The sequence below is a fragment of the Peromyscus eremicus genome, chromosome 3 (assembly GCF_949786415.1).
Source record: "Peromyscus eremicus chromosome 3, PerEre_H2_v1, whole genome shotgun sequence".
In the NCBI taxonomy this organism is placed as follows: domain Eukaryota; kingdom Metazoa; phylum Chordata; class Mammalia; order Rodentia; family Cricetidae; genus Peromyscus; species Peromyscus eremicus.
Genome location: NC_081418.1, coordinates 133,611,622 through 133,631,337, shown reverse-complemented (window position 1 = coordinate 133,631,337; position 19,716 = coordinate 133,611,622). Strand labels below are relative to the sequence as shown.

Genomic DNA, 19,716 nt, shown 5'->3' with positions numbered 1-19,716 from the left:
TCAGTATATCATCTAGAGATGGTTTAGGATGTGTGTAGGTTATATGCAACATTACCTACCACTGTATATATGGAACTTGAATATCCCGTAAGAGAGTCCTAGGTCCAGTTACCATGGATATTGAGGAACTGCTGTGCTTACTAGCTCCTTATGACAATTCTAAATAAAGTAGGTAACTCCTTTTTTAAACCACTTTTTCTTTTTTCAGGCAAACAGGGTAAGAGACAGGGAGGTGAATTTACTTCAGAAGATCACAGTTAGTGGAACCAGCAACCCAATGCCAGCAGTGAGGCTCCAGTGGTTCCCACCCTAGGTTATGGTGCAGCTCTTAAAATGTATCTACTCTCTGTATACACACCTATAGAGAGAAAGAGGTAGAGATGGGTCACACTTGTGGGAACTGGTCCTCTTGCTTGGCGGAGGTGTACCCTTTACCCATTGAGCAATTCTGCCCACCCTCTAGGCCGGTGGTTCTCAACCTTCCTACGACCCTTAATACAGTTAGTTCCTCAGGTTGTGGTGGCCCTCAACCATGAAATTATCTTCCTTGTTATTTCACAACTGTGATTTTGCTACTGTTATGAATCATAATGTAAACATGTGTTTTCATGTTTTCCGATGGTCTCAGGTGATCCCTGTGAAAGGGTCGTTTGCCCCGCAAAGGGTTAAACCCACGGGTTGAGAACCACTGCCGGGTCTTCAGGACTGATAAGATGATGAAATGATGAAGAGCAATGCCAGAAGTTGTTGGCTGACATGATTTGAGACGGGGATACAAGCTGCTTGAACTGGCTCATGTCTGGGATCTCTGGTGACTGAAGTTATCTGGGAATGAATTTTCAATGTAAAGAAGGGCGGTCACTCCTCACCCTCGGTTTCATTCATGGCGTGGAGAAGGGAGTTTAAGTAGTGGAGCATGGTCAATGTTTAGCCTCTTTTTTTGGACAATGATTTTTATAATGAAATGCTCTCAAACGTATGATCTGTTCATTCTGACATCAATTCAGGGAGATCCTTGTATGTTCATACTGGTTTCCAAGAGGCCGAGCTGGCTCTAGTCCCTGTCTGTCTTTGAACCCGCGAAGCCCACAGAATTTTACGTTTATTTTCTTTTGTGGCACAGGGTCGCCTGTGATGCTCCTGCCTCAGCCTCCCTTAGCGTATGTAGCACGCTCGGCCGGCTCGGCCGGCGGAGGCTGCAGTTAACGCGCCTCTCCCCTACGGAGCGGTATTGTCTTCGGTGCATTCGCACATCGGGACGATCGCAGTTCCCATCATCTTTGTCCCCAAATCTCTGCCTTCTGGTGAGGCAGGGCGCCAGGGAGGACGGCTGGCGCCACTGCGGGCCGCCCGAGTCCCGGGGCCAGACGTGGCGCGGGAGGCTCGGCTCGGCTCGGCTCGGCGGGGTCGGCGAGCATCCAAGCGCGCACGGCCGGCCGCAGCCCGGAGAGGGGGCTTGCGCGGGCGGGAGGGCGCACAAGGAACGGCAGGGCCTACTCTCGCGGTGCGGCCGCCGAGCCGAACCAGCCTCGCCCCCTACCCGTTCTCCCGGCTCTCGGAGGACGGTTTGGGGGACGGGGGTGGGGGTGGGGTGGGGGCGAGGCGCGTCCTCCGTGCGCCCGCGTGGCTCCCCTCCCCTCCCCTCCCCCGCTCCCCGTCGCCGTCGCGAGCCGCGCGCGCCCGCGCCCCCCACCCCCCCACCCCGTGCGTGGCTCTCCTCCGGCCGCGGGGCGGTCTCCTCGCAGGTGTCAGTCGGCGCGGGGCGCGCTCGCCGCCCCGCCCCCCTCCGCCGCCCCCCGCCCCCCGCCCCCCGCCCGCGAGTGCGGCGCCGGCGGGGGGCGGGGCCGCGCGGGTCCTCGGCTCGGGCGGGGGGCGGGGGGCGTGCGCGGCGCCTCGGTCGGTCTGGGGGGGCGGGGGGGACGCGGGGCGGCCTCGCCGGCGTCGCGCGCTGAGCGTGAGTGTGAGTCTGTGTGTGTGTGTGAGTGTGAGTGAGAGCGGGGCGGCGCGCGAGCGCGCGACGGGCGAGTGAGGAGGGGGAGCGAGCGAGCGAGCGGCGGCGGCGGCGGGGCGCGTGTGAGCGTGTGGGAACGAAGAGTGCGGGCGTGGGGGGGGGGAGGAGGAGGAGGAGGAGGGAGAGGCCGGCCGGCCGACCGACCCACGAGGCCGTGAGAAAGTGGGCGAGCGGGCGAGGACGCGCGGCCTGGCTGCGGGAGCCGGCGACGGCGGCGAGGAGAAAGGAGGCGGCTCCCGGCATCCCGCCCCCCTCCCCCTCCTCAGCGGATTTCCCGCGGCCCGCGCTTGCTCCGAGGCGGCGGCGGCGGCGGCGGCGGCGGCCCCCGGCCGGGCAGACGAGGGAGGAGGAGCCGGCGGCCAGGTGAGGGGGCAGGCCGCCCCGCGACGGCGGCGGAGACGGCGGCGGCGGCGGCGGCGGCGGCGGGGGGCGTGGGCCGGGGGCGCGCCCTCGAGCCCGAGGCTTCGGCCGCGGCGCGGGGGCGGGCGCGCCGGAGGCCGGTGGTCGCTGGGTACCCGAGTCGGCGGGGAGCGAGGCGGAAGCCCGGAGCCGCCTGCGTGCGGGAGGGGGCGGGAGGAGGCGGCGATCGCGGCGTGAAATTCGTCGGGTTTCCCCGTGTCGCCCAGGGGGTGTGGTAAGCCTGGGAATGCTCGCAGTCCTCAGGGGTGTGGTTGGCGCCGCTGTCCCTGATTCCTTCGAAGAATTCGATGTGACCGAGGCAGGAGGATGCTGTGAGCCTCACCCTGATGTGACTCTGTCCCTCCCAACGTGTAAAATTGAGAGTAGCGAGCAGCTATTTCCATTTTTTTTTTTTAACAGCCATCTGAACAATAAGGGTGACCAGATAATTGAAGGTTCGACTGTAGTAAAATACTCTGCCCCACCCCCCACCCCAAATTCCCGCTAGAGGACAACTTCAGTCTTCATAATTTGATGTTTCTCATCCCAGGGTTTGTAATCCCGTATTCTGTCTGGTTTGTGTTTGTGAATAGAGATGAGGTGTTAATTCTGTTTTTATCAATGGGGTTTTTATACTAACCAAGCTGTGTGTAACTTGAATGTAAATTCTTTCAATGTAATTTTATTTTTCCCAGAAATTGCCTACAGTTTTGTTTTCCTAGTGTTTCCGAAGTTGGGTTAAATTCCAAATCTATGTGGAAAGTGCATCAGTTTACTATGAAAGGTTTTCTTTTTTTGTTGCTTTTTTTTTTTTCTAGACATTCTTAGTTACTAACCATAACCATGAAGATTTAAATGTCATTTAAGTCTCTTCCTTTTCACAATGGGTAGCTTGAAGGTTATTTCTCCTGTTGTTTTAAAAAAAAATCTCTTAAGCAATTAATTGACAATACCTTTTAGGATACTTGGACTAAAACAAGGGAATTTCAGTCATGGAGATTAGAGATTTAACTCTTTACTTCTTAAAGAGGCCATTGTTGATCTTTCCTAGTGGTTCCTTGGTTACTTGTGAGACGTTTTGAAGTAGCATGTTTATTCATTGTCTGCTCCTTCTTTTGTGTGCCATTGTTTTGTTAGTTTCACAAACTTTCCCCCATGTCCCATTTCCTTCTGTTTGTTGGTAGCCCCCGAAGGGTGCTGGTGTCCATGTGCTTTGTCTGATTCTGACAAAACAGCTAAGAGGTGAAGAGCAAGTCACATACAGTCCTCCACTAGGTCAAGAGCCACTGCCACCGAATGGGCTAGGGAGCACAGTACCTAACCTAAGTTTAGCCCGTTGCCCACCAGCTCCCATCTGGCTTCTGTTAGTTGATACTGGACAGTGTTAGGGGAAACCAGTTTTGAGTCTCCATTGAATACACTCACTTCAGCAGTTGCATGGGGGTTGAGGGGGGGAGAATGGCAATAGGAAATTACCCCCTCTCCTTTCCTCGTTGACAGTTGGACCACTGGGCCCTGTTGAGGCAGGGGCTGAGGACAAGGAACAGAGTGTCTCCACTTTGGAGAAGCAGGAGTAGCTTGCTTTCTTTACTTGTAGGGAGCAGGCATAGCAACCGGAAACTGAGCGAAAAGGTGGGTGGAGGAGAAACTATAACGAAGTGTGAAGAGTGAGAAAAACCAATACAAAGGGAATGAGTTTTCTTGTAAGTTGTTATTGTTGTTTTGGGAGCTCTGTAATAATGTGGACTCCTGGGGAGTCTTTGGCAGGTGAGTTTATAGAGTATTCTGTAAATGGGATTAAGTCATAAACATTAAAAAATTACAATCGTTATGCTACTTTAAAATCTGAGGGAGAAAAATGTTATCTGTGCTGACATGCAGTTGTACCAAGAGAAGCTGAGTAAGATGAGGTGCAGTGTTAGAGAAACTGTCTTTCCTTCCTTGGAATTTTCTTCTTGTATTAACAATAATAATAAGGAACCTCCAAAAATATCTGTACATACGTATTTTAGATCTACGTGCCACATGTATCTGTACAGTTTAGGTTTGTAGAAAGGACTTTATGCTGATGAATGCCAGGCTGTTTAACGTTTTCCAGTATTGCCTTCTCAAAATTGGCTTAGACACAAAAGCTACAAGTAAGCCACCCCATTCCCTTAGAGACTGGAGTGCATGGAACCCCATGTGCTTTTTTCCCTTCCTTTACAGAAATTTTGGTTTTGTTCTTCCAACTTGAACTGTTAAGACATTTCAGGGGGACTGGAGAGATGGCTCAGCAGTTAAGGACACTGGTTGCTCTTCCAGAGGTCCTGAGTTTAATTCCCAGCAACCACATGGTGGCTCACAACCATCCATAATGAGATTTGGTGCCCTCATCTGGCCTGCAGGCATACATGCAGGCAGAACACTGTACACTAAATAAATCTATTTAATAAATAAATCTAGGACTATTTCAGGATCACATATATGATAATGGATAGTGGCATCAGGCTATTTAAAGAATTTTTTTTTTTTTTTTTTGAGACAGGGCCTCACTATACAACTCAGGACTGAACTCATTATATGGACCAGGTTGTACTTGAATTCTGCCTCACAGGTGCTGGGATAAAGGATATGTGTCCTATGGCAGCTACATTAGCCTCTCCCCCCCCCCCCCCCCAGTGCTGAGGATTGTACCTGGGGCTTTGTGAATGTCAGGCAAACTATCACTTGTCCCCTTCTCATTAAGATAAATTGGAAAAAGAAACTGTGAACATTGGCAGTATATTTTCTTTTTTTTTTGTTAGTGTAATACCTACATGAAGCAATTTAAGGGAAGGATTTAATTTGGTTTATAGTTCTAAATCAGTGGTGTTTTTTTTTTTTTTTTTTTTTGTGGTTTTTCGAGACAGGGTTTCTCTGTGTAGCTTTGCGCCTTTCCTGGAACTCGCTTTGGAGACCAGGCTGGCCTTGAACTCACAGATATCCGCCTGGCTCTGCCTCCCGAGTGCTGGGATTAAAGGCGTGTGCCACCACCGCCCGGCTAAATCAGTGGTTTTTGATCTTCCTTACACTGTGACCTTTAATACAGGTTCCTCATGTTGTGGTGACCCCAACCATAAAATTATTTGATTGCTACTTGCTACTGTTAGGAATCATAATGTAAATATCTAATATATGACCCCCAAAGGGGTCACAACCCAATGTCCAGAGCCGCTGTTCTAGGGGATACTGCCCCTCATGGTGGAGAGGCATGGGGGCATTGGGTCTGAAGTCAGGAAGCAGAGTACAGTGAGTGCTCGTGTTTATTGTGTCCTTATTCAGATCTGGATCCTAGCACGTGTGATTTTTCCCTTTTCAGTTAAACCTTTTTGGAAACATCCTCATAGACACACTCAGATGCATTTCCAAGGAGATTCTAAATCCAAGTCCACAATGAAGGTTAACCATTTGTCTGGTATTTGATTTGTATTTCACATAGCCAACTCAAAACAGATTTATTTTCAGTTTTTATGTGTCTGTGTGGGTGCTCTTAGAGGCTCGATGATCTGGAGCTGTAGTTACAGGTGAATGTGAGCCACACTCCTCCGCATGGATGCTGGGAACCAAAACTCTGGTCTTCTGTAAGAGTAACAAGCTCTCGAAACTGCTCAGCTGTCTACAGCCCCCAAACACACAGCTCTTAAAATTTTATCCCGCCGGGCGGTGGTGGGGCACGCCTTTAATCCCAGCACTCTGGCAGGCAGAGCCAGGCATATCTCTGGGATTTCGAGGCCAGCCTGCAAAGTGAGTTCCAGGAAAGGCGCAAAGCTACACAGAGAAACCCTGTCTCGAAAACAAACAAACAAACAAACAAAAACAACAACTGCATTTTGGAAGCCTGTGTAAATTTCCCCCAATAGTATTGGTAATTCTTCCCTAGATGTTTTGGAGTGCTCAGTTTTTTAGCTTATTCCATTGACATATAATTTAGTCATCCTGTTGATCCAGTTAATGAGTAGCTTTCACATTCCTTTATCAAAGCACAGTAATGTCTGGAAAGGAAATTTGGGGAGGAAGTTTGGCATTTGTCTTAAATGTGAGGACCTTTGAGCTACACTGTGCATTATATCTCAGAAACTTTTGAAACTTTGTGCCATCTTCTATAGATACTTTGTAACAATCCTCTATTAAGCAAACACATTGGAATTTTTGTTTTGATTTTAGAGATCTTTTATAGTTGGCTATAGATGATAGACCAAAGGCTGGGAATTTAGTAATGAAAGTTTAAGTAAAAGGTAATGTTTTTTTCTGATTAGAGTTGGAAGTGTGTAAAAACTTGTAGTTCGCTTAGGGTTTTATTTCATTTTTTCTAAATTTCTTGTATTACAGTAAACACTTTACCAACTTTTTAAGCGTAAAGTTTGTTTAAGGGCACTAAGGACATTCATTGTACACAATCACCATTTATTTTTAGGATCTTCCCTGCAGAATTGAACCTCTACCCATTTGATGACAGTTCCTTGTAATGTAGCCCCTTGATAATTACCATTCTACATTCTGCCTCATGATTTTGACTAGTGTGGGTATCTCATACAAGTAAGACCATGCCTTGTTCTGTAATTGTCATATTTGATTTAACATAATGTCCTCAATGTTCATTCAAGTTGTAACATTTATTAAAGTTTCATTTTTATAAAGATTTATTAATTTTTTTATCCTATGTGTATGATTTGCCTGCGTGTATGTGTACGGCATTATGTGTGGTTCCCAGTAGAGGCCAGAAGAGGGTGCCAGATCACCTGGAACTGGACTGAGAGCAGCAAGGGCTCTTTACTAAGCTTCCAAATTTAGTTTCTTTTTAAGACTGAATAATTTTTTTTGTGCACACACCCACCCACACCCACATCCCTACCCCTTTAGCCTATTTATTCCCTTTTAGCCTATTTATTCATGTGTCAATGACATGTTCCTACCATGTAGCTGTTATGAATAGTGAATGCCACTGTGAGTGAAGGTATATAGAGACCTATTTGGGATCCTGCTTTTTTTTTCTGAGTTGTAGCCTAAGCTGGCCTCAAACTCATCATCCTTCTGCCTTAGCCTCCCTTGTGGTGGGAATACAGGTATATATCACTCACTATACACACTGCTTCATTATGGTTTGGGCTTGCATTTCCCTTAGTGATGTTAAGCTTCTTATTCATAGCATTAAAAAATGGTTTATTTTAGTTGTGTTTATGTGTTTATTCATGGGCTAGTCAGAGGACAACTTTTGGTTAGTACTCTCTTTCCATCCTGGGTTCCAGAAATGGAAGTTGAGTCATCAGGGTTATGGCAAGTGCTTTTATTTGCCGGGCCCTTTTGCTGGCCCACTCAATGACAGTGTAACATCAGATTGTGTTTGTCTTTGTATGCTGACACCATGTCTTGTTCTCTGTCTTCAGTTTAGTATTAGGTAGATATTTAGTATCATAGATATTTAAATATTAATATATATTGCTTAATTGACTCCTCACTGTACTCACTTGTTTTCTTATTTTTAGTTTATTTGGAGTTGTGATTAATTTTTGAGATGGAAGTTTATTCTTTCTATTCTGTACATATTTGTTCCTACTTGTCCTCAGACACCTCCCCCTTCTCTGTTTCTGCTTTCACCATTAGCCCCTCTTCTGCTTTTATGTCACATGCGTTTATTACCCTCTTTTTTCCTCCTTACCCCTTACAGATTTCATCTTCCCTTTTCATGGTCTCCTTTATAGTTCTGTGACTCCTCCCATATGTGCGCACATAAAAATCAAAACCTTGGATCTTCATATGAGAGAAAACAATATTTGTCTTTTGAGTCTGGTTTATTTTATATAACATTCTAATTTCCAGTTCATTTTTTCTGTAAATGCCATTTTTTTTACAGCTGAATAAAATTCCAGTGTGTGTGTGTGTGTGTGTGTATCACATTTCATTATTGATTCATCTAGACTTTGTTTCATTTCTTAGCTCCTGTGAATAATATAGTTAATAAACATGGATATGCAGATATCTCTGGTAGGATTTAGAGTTCCTTGGGTATATATCCAGAGCGATATAGCTAGGTCATATAGCACCATTTTTTTTTTGTTCGGTGGTTGGTTTTTTTTTTTTTTTAAACCTTTGTACTGTTTTCTGTAATTGCTGGGGCACTTTGTATATAATAGTATACAGTAGAGAATAACCATTTCTCTCTTCACCTTAGCATTATTTGTTGTTTCTTTACTTAATAACCATTCAAGTGAGGTGAACTAGATTCAAAAGAGTCTTTGTTTGTTTCGAGACAGGGTTTCTCTGTAGTCTGGAACTCTGTAGACCATAGTGGCCTTGAACTCAGATCAGCCTGCCTGAATCACCACTACCCAGTCCTCAAAAGTAGTTTTAATTTGCATTTCCCTGATGATTCACAATATATTGGCCATTTTTGTTTCTTCTTTAGAACTGTCTTCAGTTCATTCGTCCTCACAAACTCCCACCCCCCCCCCTTTTTTTTTTGAGACAGGGCCTCTCATTAGCCAATTTATTGATTGGAAAGTTCTTTTTGTTGTTGTTTTGCTTTGTTTTTCAAGACAGGGTTTTTCTGTGAAGCCTTGGCTATCCTGGAACTCATTCTATAGACCAAGTGCTGGGATTAAAGATGTACCACCACTGACTGGTGATTGGAAGTTTTTTTTTTAAATTATTTTTATTTGTATTTATGAGTGCCTGCCTGTATGTATATTATACTACGTGTATGCTTAGTGCTGGTAGAGGCCAGAAGACATCAGACCCTCTAGAACTAGAATTATGAATGGTTATGAGGCACTATGTGGGTATGGGTAACTGAACCCATGACTGCTGTAAGAACAGCACATGCTGAGCTATCACTTTAACCCAGGGTGTGTGTGTGTGTGTGTGTGTGTGTGTGTGTGTGTGTGTGTGTAAAGAACTTTTGAAGTTCTTCATACAGTCTAGATATTATCATCTGAAATATAATTGGCAAAGATTCTCTTCCATTCTGTAAGGCTGTCTTCTTTGAATGTTTCTTTTGCTGTAATGCTTTTTAATTTCCATACAATCCTGTTTGTGCTACTTCTTGTGCTATAGGGATCCTTGTAAAGTTCTAACTTAATATTTTGAAGTGTTTCCCCTAACATAAGGCTCAAGAATTCCTCTTAGAGCACTGGCAGACCCCAGTTTAAAGGTGAATCTGCTGGGCCTGGTGGATGCTGAGCTATATCACCAACGCTGGAATTTTTTTTCCTTAAATGTTTTCAGTCCTCAGTTGAATCACTAGAATATGCAGATATAGAGGGCTAATATATTAAAGAACGTTTGCATAAATACAATTAGACCATCTGGCTTAGAGAACCAGTGAAGGAACCTGGCAGGGTGGCACATACCATTAATCCTAACCTGGTCTACATAGCAGTATCCAGGCCAGTCAGGCCTACATAGTGTGACCCTGTTTCCAGGAAAACAAAAACAAAAACAAAACAAAAACAAACACAAAACATGGTTGGCATGATAAATGAACAGGAAAGGGTGCTTGCTGCCAAGTCTAGCAACCTGAGTTTGATCAGAACCCACATGGTGGAAGGAGAAAACTGACTCTGTTGCATTGTCCTCTGTATGAGTGCATTAGCACAGAAATATCCTTTCCAATAAATGTAATAAAAATACTCGCAAGTTATAGTGTGGTAGTGCTAGAGTATAGGTATAAGAGTAGACTGGGCATTTCTAGTATGATATAGACTGCTAGAGGAAGGAGGAGTGCAGAAAAACAGCTTTGTCAAACCTCTCAGACCAGAATATACTAAATGGGTAGGTCTAGAGTATATTTTTCAAGTAACAGGAAGTATAGGAGAATAGATTAACAGTGAGGTGGTGCCCAAGGGCAGTGCTAAAATATTCTGGGTGTATGATGAATGAAGAGACTAGTGAAATTCAGGTATCAACAAAAATAAAATTAACGTTGTGTGCATGTGTGCCTTTGTGGAAGTAGCAAAGGAAAGATGGAAACATGGTGACTAAGCTTCTGAATTGAGTATCATAGTTAGGCTAGTATATCAACCAGTGCTGGGCAGAAGAAGAGAGTAAATATATGAATGGATGATTGTAATGGATTGTAAGGTTGGTAAATCCAGATCTGTAAAGATGGTTGACCGTCCATAAACACATGAGTTGGAAGTTGCTGCATTAAAGCACACTACGCAGGTTGGAGGTGTAGAGGAAATTTGGGGACTTTTTTTGTGAGACCCAAGTCTTGGCATAGTTTTTGCACTTAAGGAAGGACTGCTTCAGTGCAAAATTCTTAATCCAGTTGATTGGATGAGGCTTTTCCACATTTTGGAAGATAATCTTTTAAATCAATAGATTATAGCTGCTAATCACTTACACAAAATAACTTGAACATACAGACCAGTATATGGTCAGACAGATGAGCATTATAACCTACCCAAGCTGGTCTGAAAATTTTAATGGTCACAATGGGGGTGTGTGTGCAGAATATAGGTGCTAAAGTAGATATGTAAATTAAGAAATTATAAGCTCAATAAAGCAAGAGAGGATGGCATTTAGTTAAGGAAGCCCAGTAACTTCATTTCAGTGGGATTTGAAATTCAGTCATGAGCTCATAATTGGAATGAGATACTTAGGTCTGTATTTCAATAACTGCTGAAATCTGGATGAAAATGACATTTCTAGGTAGTAGAAAATGGGTTTAGAATGAAAATCTGAGATTTATGAACAGGAGAGCTGTCAGAGACAAAGGAGACTCTTGAAGGAGTGCCTAAAACGCAACAAATCATTTGTTAATCTCCACAAACTAATCTAGCTCCCATTTCTCACATGGAAGTGGATGGCATCACTTGGACAAGATGGTAGCCATTTCGGATTGTTTAAATGGTATTAGAATTTTATTGTAGATTATAGTAGAGTGACATACAAATTCGGTTCCATAATGTACGGCCATCCCTTTCTATCCAGTTGAGGACTGGAAACATTCGAATAAAAGTCTGCATTGAATGTGTTTGACATATACAGGCATTTGGATATCTGGTCCCTAATTGATGACACTATTGGGGTATGTTTAGGAGGTGTGGCCTTGCTGAAGGAAGTATGTCACTAGGACAGGCTTTTGGGAGTATTAGAGCCTTACTTTATTATTCCCCGTTTGCTCTCTCTGCCTGTGACCCAACATGTGAACCCCTATCTTGCTACTCCAGATGCCATTTGCCACTTCGACACTGTGATGGACTCTTAGCTCTCTGGAATCCTAAGCCCTAATATACTCTTTCTTCTAAAGTTAGTTGTCTTGGTCATGGTGTTTCATCATAACATAGAAAAGTAACTAGTATACCCAGAAATAAGGTATATGAGACAATGTTCATTGGTTATATGTAAGTACCTTCCATTTTATATGAATGACGTCAGTTTTTAGGATTTTGTATGCTAGTGAGTCTGAGTGGTGGCTCCTTGAAACAAATCTTCCTTGATTGCTGAGGCTTGAGTGTATATTTTTCTTACCTAGCCTTTATTTTTAGATTCTGAACTCATGTATTAGAGCATTATATGGAATGAAAGATTCACTTTTTAAATTTATTATTTTTTATGTGTTCTTTGCACCTTGTGTGTGTACCTGCAGAGGTCAGAAGAGGACATCAGAAACCTGGGACTGGAGTTACAGATGATTGTGAGCCTACATTGTGTGGGTGCTGGGAATTGAACCTGGGTCCTCAGTAAGAACAAGTGTTTTTAACCAGAGTTGACTCTCCAAGCCAAGGAGTGAAAGGTGGTTTTTGTTTTTGTTTTTGTTTTTGTTTTTTTGCTTGTAGAAGTGTTTTAGTATCTTTAGAGGGTACATTATGGCTCCGTTCCCTCTTTCCCTCCCTTCAGCCCCATCCTGAAAGGTTTTGCTAGTGCTACTGAACCCTGTCATCCTCCCCTTCTGTTTCTTTTTTCCTGCTTGAGACCACCCACCCTGGGAGAGGGAGGGGGATGTGGTATCCTTGATTTACTTTTTATTTTTTGTGATGTTACAAAAAATAGTAGTGGATAATCTCTTTGTGTTCATGAGCTCTGTTTTCATGAGCTCTGTGTGTCTATAAGGTTCAAGGATTTTAACTTTGAATTTTGAGAACATTTGTTTATTAAGGAAATAGTAAGAATTAGAATGCTAAGCTTTAGATCCTAGAATGTTTTAGTTGAAATTATTTGAAAGCTAAAAAAGAAAGTACTTTTAGCTTTACTATAGTGTGAGAATTAAAATTTTGAGGAAATAAAGTCATACTCTAAAAATACTTTTAAAAAGAGTCTAGAGCTAGGTATGGTGACATTTGCCTGTATCCCAGCACTGGGAGATGGGGTTGGGGCAGGAGAAGGGCAGATTGAAGTCAGCCAGCTTAGCTACATACTGAGATCCTTTCTTAAAAACAAATCTAGGCCGTCTTAAACACTGAAACAAATGGCTTTCCCATGATGAAGGAAATAAGTGAAGAACTTCATTTCTTTTTTGGTTTTTCGAGACAGGGTTTCTCTGTGTAGCTTTGCGCCTTTCCTGGAACTCACTTTGTAGTCCGGGCTGGCCTCGAACTCACAGAGATCCTGCCTCTGCCTCCCGAGTGCTGGGATTAAAGGTGTGTACCACCACTGCCTGGCAAGATTTACTTTTTTACTGATGGCAAAGTGCCTTTACCTGCTAAAGCCATCTCACTGGCCACAATATTTACTATTTTAAAAGATAAGAATCTCTGTAAAACGAAATGGTGATTTTTCCTAGCATTTAAAGGAGCTTAGTTATCTAATAAATGTAGCACGAATCTTAAATGGTCTTATAAGAACCTGGAGCCAGGTATTGGGGTGAATGCTGGAAGATCAGAGAAGCAGAACAAGCCACAGCTACCTCACCTTGCTAATTCCTCAGCTGATCCTGTTTCCTCAGACTGAAAGCCTCTGAGTCCTCATCCAGAATGAATCTCAGCTGAACTACTTCTCGAAAGCCTGAAAGCTTAACCAGCTCTAGTTCCTGGTCCTCACGCCTTATATATCTTTCTGCTTCCTGCCATTACTTCCTGGGATTAAAGGCATGAGTCATTATGCCTGGCTGTTTGCAGTGTGGCTTTAAACTCACAGAGATCCGGATGGATCTCTGCCTCCCAAGTGATAGGATTAAAGGCGTGTGTGCCACCATTTTCTGGCCTCTATATCTAGTGGCTGTTCTGTTCTCTGACCCCAGATAAGTTTATTAGGGTGCACAATATTTGGGGGGAACACATTATTACCACAAATAAAATCTGTGGGGAAAATACAGGTGTAAGGTAAATAGAATGTCAGCAAATGTCTATAAGCATAGTAGTCCCACCCACCCAACCTTTTTTTTTTAACAGAATCTCACTAAATAGCCTCCAACTAGCAATCTTTCCATCTCTATCTCTAAAATATTATGAACACAAGTGTGCACCATCAGTTTACTCCATTTCCTTTCTTACACGGTAAACTCGGGTTAAGTAATTCCTATCACTTTTTTATTTCTTCCAGAGTATCAAGGAAAATAATTATAAAATACTGAGTTATAAACTCCATTGGAAAAAAGTAGGTTTTAGTTTAATTTTAGTGTGTATGAGTGTTTGCCTGCATGCTTTATTATGTGCACCATGCCCATGCCTGGTGCCTATGGAGGCTAGAAAGAAAGCATCAGATAATGTGGAAATGGGAGTTACAGATGGTTGTGAGCTGCCAGGTAGGTGCTGGGAACCAAACCTGGGTCTTCTGCAAGAGTACCAACTGCTCTTCACTGCTGAGCCACCTACAGAGACTTTATATCTGATAGTTTTCCCTTGTAAGCTCAGCATCAGCTTGCAAAAAATAAATAAATAAATAAATAAATAAAATAAAACGAACAAAAAACCCACTGCCTAGAATACAAGGCTAAAGACATGAAGTTCTGCCGGGCGGTGGTAGCGCACTCCTTTAATCCCAGCACTCTGGCAGGCAGAGGCAGGCGGATCTCTGTGAGTTCGAGGCTAGCCTGGTCTACAAAGTGAGTTCCAGGAAAGGCACAAAGCTACACAGAGAAACCCTGTCTCGAAAAACCAAAAAAAAAAAAAAAAAAAAAAAAAAAAAAAAAAAAAGTAAATCTGAGTATTCCATGTACGCAGCATTCAGTCTTGAGTGCATGAGGCGACAGTGTGCCCTTTCCCTGACTAGAACCCAAGAATGAGCTACAGGACTTCAAGATGTAACACTGACTGTTAATAGCTGTATAACTGTTGAGCAATGTGTATGCTCTCCACAGATCTGTGTCTGTTGTTTTCTGGTCAGGGAGCTGAGTGTGCAGCACCCCTGTGATGCCCTTCAACTAAAGTTTTCCCTTCTGCCTGTGCTGAGACTGCTGCTGGGGTTTAGCCTGGGTAGCAGGAGTCTAGTGGGGGTGCTGAACAAGTGTAAAGTCAGACATCTTCAACAGTACCTGCTACCTAGAGACTTCTTGTGGAAAATGAGTTGCCAAATTTTTTATCTTAAAGGGAAATATTTTATTTATAGATAGTAACTGAAAAATTATCTCATGTAATTTCTAACAGTTGACATTACTATTGACAAAAGGTTTTGCTTCCCCAATAGCATTTTATTATGATTGCTGGGGCAGCAACTATCACTCATAGGAAGTTCCTTCATGCAAGAAATTAGTCATCCCTGAAAAGATGAGGTTCAAGAGCCCGAGTGTCCTGGGCGGTGGTGGCGCATACCTTTAATCCCAGCACTCGGGAGGTAGAGGCAGGCCGATCTCTGTGAGTTTGAGGCCAGCCTGGGCTACAGAGAGAGTTCCAGGACAGCCAGGGTTATGAAGAGAAACCTTGTCTGGGGTGGGAGTGGAGTGGGGAAGATCCCGAGTGTCAGACCAGGTACTGACATGGCTCCAGAATAATAATAATAAAGGTGAATACAAGTATTTGTTCTTTTCTCAAGGGAAGCTGAGACTTTCTTAGTTACTCTGTTGTGATTTTTCTTTGTGGCTTTGCCTTTTGAGTAAGACCTCATGTAACCTTGAAAGAAGGCCACTTGTGCCATCTGCAGCAGATAGAGTGCCTGGTTGGGTACACACTTGGGCCTTCTGTGGTTTTCCACAGGGAAGAGAGTGTAACATAAGCCCTCAGAAAAACATCTTCCAGTGAAGAAGACAACAATGTAGTTTTGCTTTGTAAGTTTTCCACAGCTATGGTTAAAGGACAAATCTTTATGCTTTGTAGCTGCTGCTGCTGCTGGTGGTGGTGGTGGTGGTGGTGGTGGTGGTGGTGGTGGTGGTGGTGGTGGTGCACACCTTTAATCCTAGCATTCCAGAGGCAGAGGGAGGTAGAGGCAGCCTGGTCTACAGGGTGAATTCCAGGACAGTCAGGGCTACACAGAGAAACAAAAACAAAACAAAAAATTAAGAAAAGAAAAGCTTGATAGAAAAAATGTTTTGGCTAGACAGGGTGGCATACTTGTAATCCTAACACGTGAAAAGTTTTGCAGGAGAGTTGTGTTTGAGGTCTCTGGGCTGCATAGTGAGACCTTGTCTTAAAGCAAAAAAAACAACATACAAAAAAACCCTTTCTGTTAAGGAAAGGGAACATAAGTTTGTAACTTGTAGGTTGTATAGGATATCCCATATGGGGAAAATAGTTTGTATTTCTATCGTAATGGGTGGTTATCTTCTAATGAGATTTAAGTATCTTTTGTCCCTAAGATTGATTGATTGATTGATTGATTGATTGATTGATTGATTATACAGTGTTCTGTCTTCATGTATGCCTGCATGCCAGAAGAGGGCACTAGATCTCATTATAGATGTTTGTGAGCCACCATGTGGTTGCTGGGAGTTGAACTCAGGATCTCTGGAAGAGTAGCCAGTGCTCATAACCTCTGAGCCATCTCTCCAGCCCCCGAGATTTAAGTATCTTAAACTAATTTATAATTTGCCAAAATTGGGAATGGTATGGCATTGTTGGCTGGATTTCTTCTTAGCATAAATTAGATTATTACTATATCTCGTGGAGATTAGAACAGTTGGCTTAGACCTTTGAGGAAATGGTGGGTGTAGGGGATTTAGGCGTCAGTAGATGTGTCAGGATGGTAGGTGTGGCAAGCCAAAGTAGTGAGGGTGTGTACTTCGATATCTGGGAGGTCATGAAGTTGCTGATCTGCCTTGCCTTGCTCATTTGTAAGAGTGACCACTGTTCTGGGTTGGTTTCCATGCCCACTGGACAAGACACTTGAACAGTCATACTTCCTTATGTTCACACACTCTGTATCAGTGGCTTTACCTAACCAAAAATATTTACAGAACAATTATAGGCTTTTTTCTTGCTTTTTGAACAGTACAAGTATTACTAGCATTTCCACTGTATTTGATCTAGAAATTTAAAGTATACAAGACAATGTATGCAAGTTATACACAATATTTCATACTTTACTATAAGGGCTTTGAACATCTGTAGATTTTGGTGTGCTCTGGATGGAAGTGAGGAATATGGCTGGGATTTGGGAGTCTAGAGGTAGCCTTCTCTCAGATCCAGGATGCTCTGGGCAAGGGATAGCTGTTCTCAAAGTTTTTTAGGGTTTTATTAAAAAAAAAATTGGGGATGTGTGAGGGAAACAAGATCTCACTTTGTAACCTAGGCTGGCCTGGAATTCACTGTGTAGCTCAGGCTGGCCTCAAACTCACAGAGATCTGTTTGACTAAAAATGACTTAAAACTTTCCCTTCTTATACATCAAACTCTGAGTGGTAAACTATTTGCTTTTTAGGAAGACAGTTTTCAACTGTTGACTGATTCAGACTCATGAATTCAGACTCAGTAGCACTCTGGGAAAGGCATCTTTTTTTTTTTTTTTTTACACTCTTAGTAAAATATGTTCGTTTCAAATGTGATGTGCCTTTTAAAGAAGGGAAATAGTGGCACACAGTGATGGACGTGGGTGCTTGCTTGCATTATGTAGAGAGAGCTCTTTGTTCATTCTCCAATTCTTAATTTTATTAAAATTACTCCTAAAATGCTAGTTTTTGCTTATGTAGTAATATAGTTTTTTAAATTATCTACATAACAATTTTAAAGCAAGAGCAATTTCAAATATAAAAACTACAGATAAAAAACATTTTTTTTTTGTTTTTGAGACAGGGTTTCTCTGTGTAGTTTTGGAGCCTGTCCTGGAATTTGCTCTGTAGACCAGGATGGCCTCGAACTCACAGAGATCTACCTGCCTCTGCCTCCCAAGTGCTGGGATTAAAGGTGTGCGCCACCACCGCCCAGCATAAAAATAAACTTAATGAGTTATCTAGGGATGGGGAAGTGGGATAATATTGTCAATGACTTTGAGTAATTTATTTATTTTTTATTTTATGTGCATTGGTGTTTTGTCTACATTTATGTCTGTGTGAGGGTGTCAGATCTTGGAGTTACAGACAGTTGTTAGCTGTCATGTAGGTGCTGGGAATTGAATCCGGGTCCTGGAAGAGCTCTTAACCACTGAGCCATCTCTCCAGCGCCAAATATTGTCAATGATTTTAATATGACCCATTTTTATACCAGGAAGGGAATTGGATTTTATATTATCATTAATTTTTTTTAGATTTATTATGCATGAGTGTTTTGTTTGCATGTACGTCTTTGTACCATGTGCATGCCTGTTGCCCACATGTGATACCCTTTCATAAGAAGGTATTGAGTGGAACTGGAGTTATAGATGGTTGTGAGCCAGCATGTGGATGCTGGGATTGAACTCAGGTCTTCTTTAATAACAGATGTCAACTGTTGAGCCATCTTTACTGCACCTAAGAATTGGAATTTTAACAAAAAGGATGAAACAGGAAAACTAGAAATAAGCAGTCAGATTAAGTGTATTCCTAGACAGAATTAATATAATATTAATATAGGGAAATTGTAATGGAAGTATGCTGTGTACCCTGTTGTGCTGCCAGCTTCCCCGGGGGAAGATGGAGAAATCTTTCTTGAGGATGTCCATATTTTTAGTGGTATACCAGCAGGGAGAAGGCATAGTATTTCTCCTTTGTTTTTGTTTGAAACAGGGTTACTGGGGCTGGCCTTAAATTCTCAGTGCAGCTAAGGATGACACTGAGTTCCTGATTCTCCTGTGTCTGCCTCCCTCCACCCCCACAAAGTACTCGGGTTAGCTGGAAGTGTTTCTCTCCACTTCTTGTTTGTTTAGTTAGCATAAAACTACATTTATTTGTGAAATCTAGAAATATGTATGATTTCATCAATCTCATGTGTATTTTCTTTTCCATCTAGATAAAATTTTATATTTAAATAGTCCAGAAAAGGAAGAGCAAGCAGATCGAGATGTGTAGCTCCGTGGCTGCCAAGCTGTGGTTTTTGACAGATCGACGAATCAGAGAAGACTATCCGCAAAAAGAGATCTTACGAGCTCTGAAGGCCAAATGTTGTGAGGAAGAATTGGACTTTAGGGCTGTAGTGATGGACGAGGTGGTGCTGACAGTTGAGCAAGGAAATCTGGGTAAGGCTATACAAGTGCTCTTTCAGATTTTGTTTAGAATGCTGTGAGTTGAAATTCTGGAATAATGAGGAGACATGAAGTCATAACAGCCTTATCTTAAGTGCCATCACTCACAGGTAGTCTGTGTACAGAGACACAGGAGCACTAGTATTTCCTAATTTATAAATTATAGTATGTGTGGAAGAGTGGAAAGGAAACTAGAATAAAAACTTTGTAGTTTTATGAAAATTTAACTATCTGCCAGGCATGGTGGCACATGCTTTTAATTCCTGTCTCTCTCTTTTTTTTTTCTCCTCGAGATATCCTTGCTGTCTTGGCTCTATAGACCAGGCTGGCCTCAAACTCAGATCCATGTCTGCCTCTGCCTCTCCCGAATGCTGGGATTAAAGGAGTGTGCCACCACTGTCCAGCTGAGAAACCCTGTCTTAAAAAAGATAAAATAAATAAATAATTTTTTTTTTTTTTACTTAACTACAAAATTTAAATTCCTTTTATTTATCTACAAAATTTAAAGTACTTGTAAGGAAATTTGTAATTCACTAATGGGAATTCTGTTGATTAATTAGTTTCCATGTGATTCTTATTTTCATTTTCCTTTAGATAATATCTGCAGCATTAATTGAAATAACTTATTACTTTAAAAATGCCAGTAGTGGTGTCTGCACACCTTTAATCCCAGCACTTGGGAGGCAGAGGCAGGTGAATCTCTGAGTTCAAGGCCAGCCTGGTCTACAAAGAGAGTTGTAGGATGGCCAGAGCTGTTAGACAGAGAAACTCTGTCTCAAGAAAATAATACAAAACAACAACAAAAAGGATTTGACTCAGCTG

At 42.9% G+C, this 19,716-nt stretch overlaps 1 protein-coding gene across 2 annotated transcripts in view; it reads left to right on the top strand.

The window, feature by feature from the left end:
• Window positions 1-2,115: 2,115 nt before the first annotated feature.
• The window catches only part of Rimklb (ribosomal modification protein rimK like family member B), a 34,096-nt gene continuing 16,495 nt past the window's right edge, over window positions 2,116-19,716 (top strand). Inside the window, exons 1-2 of one of the 2 annotated variants that reach the window (XM_059258534.1) lie at window positions 2,116-2,374; window positions 18,663-18,888. In XM_059258534.1, the coding sequence (XP_059114517.1) occupies window positions 18,714-18,888 (175 nt within the window). In that variant the 5' untranslated portion in view covers window positions 2,116-2,374; window positions 18,663-18,713. Of the gene's footprint in view, window positions 2,375-2,524; window positions 2,646-18,662; window positions 18,889-19,716 lie in introns of those variants that run through there. The other variant, XM_059258535.1, reaches the window with a different exon arrangement.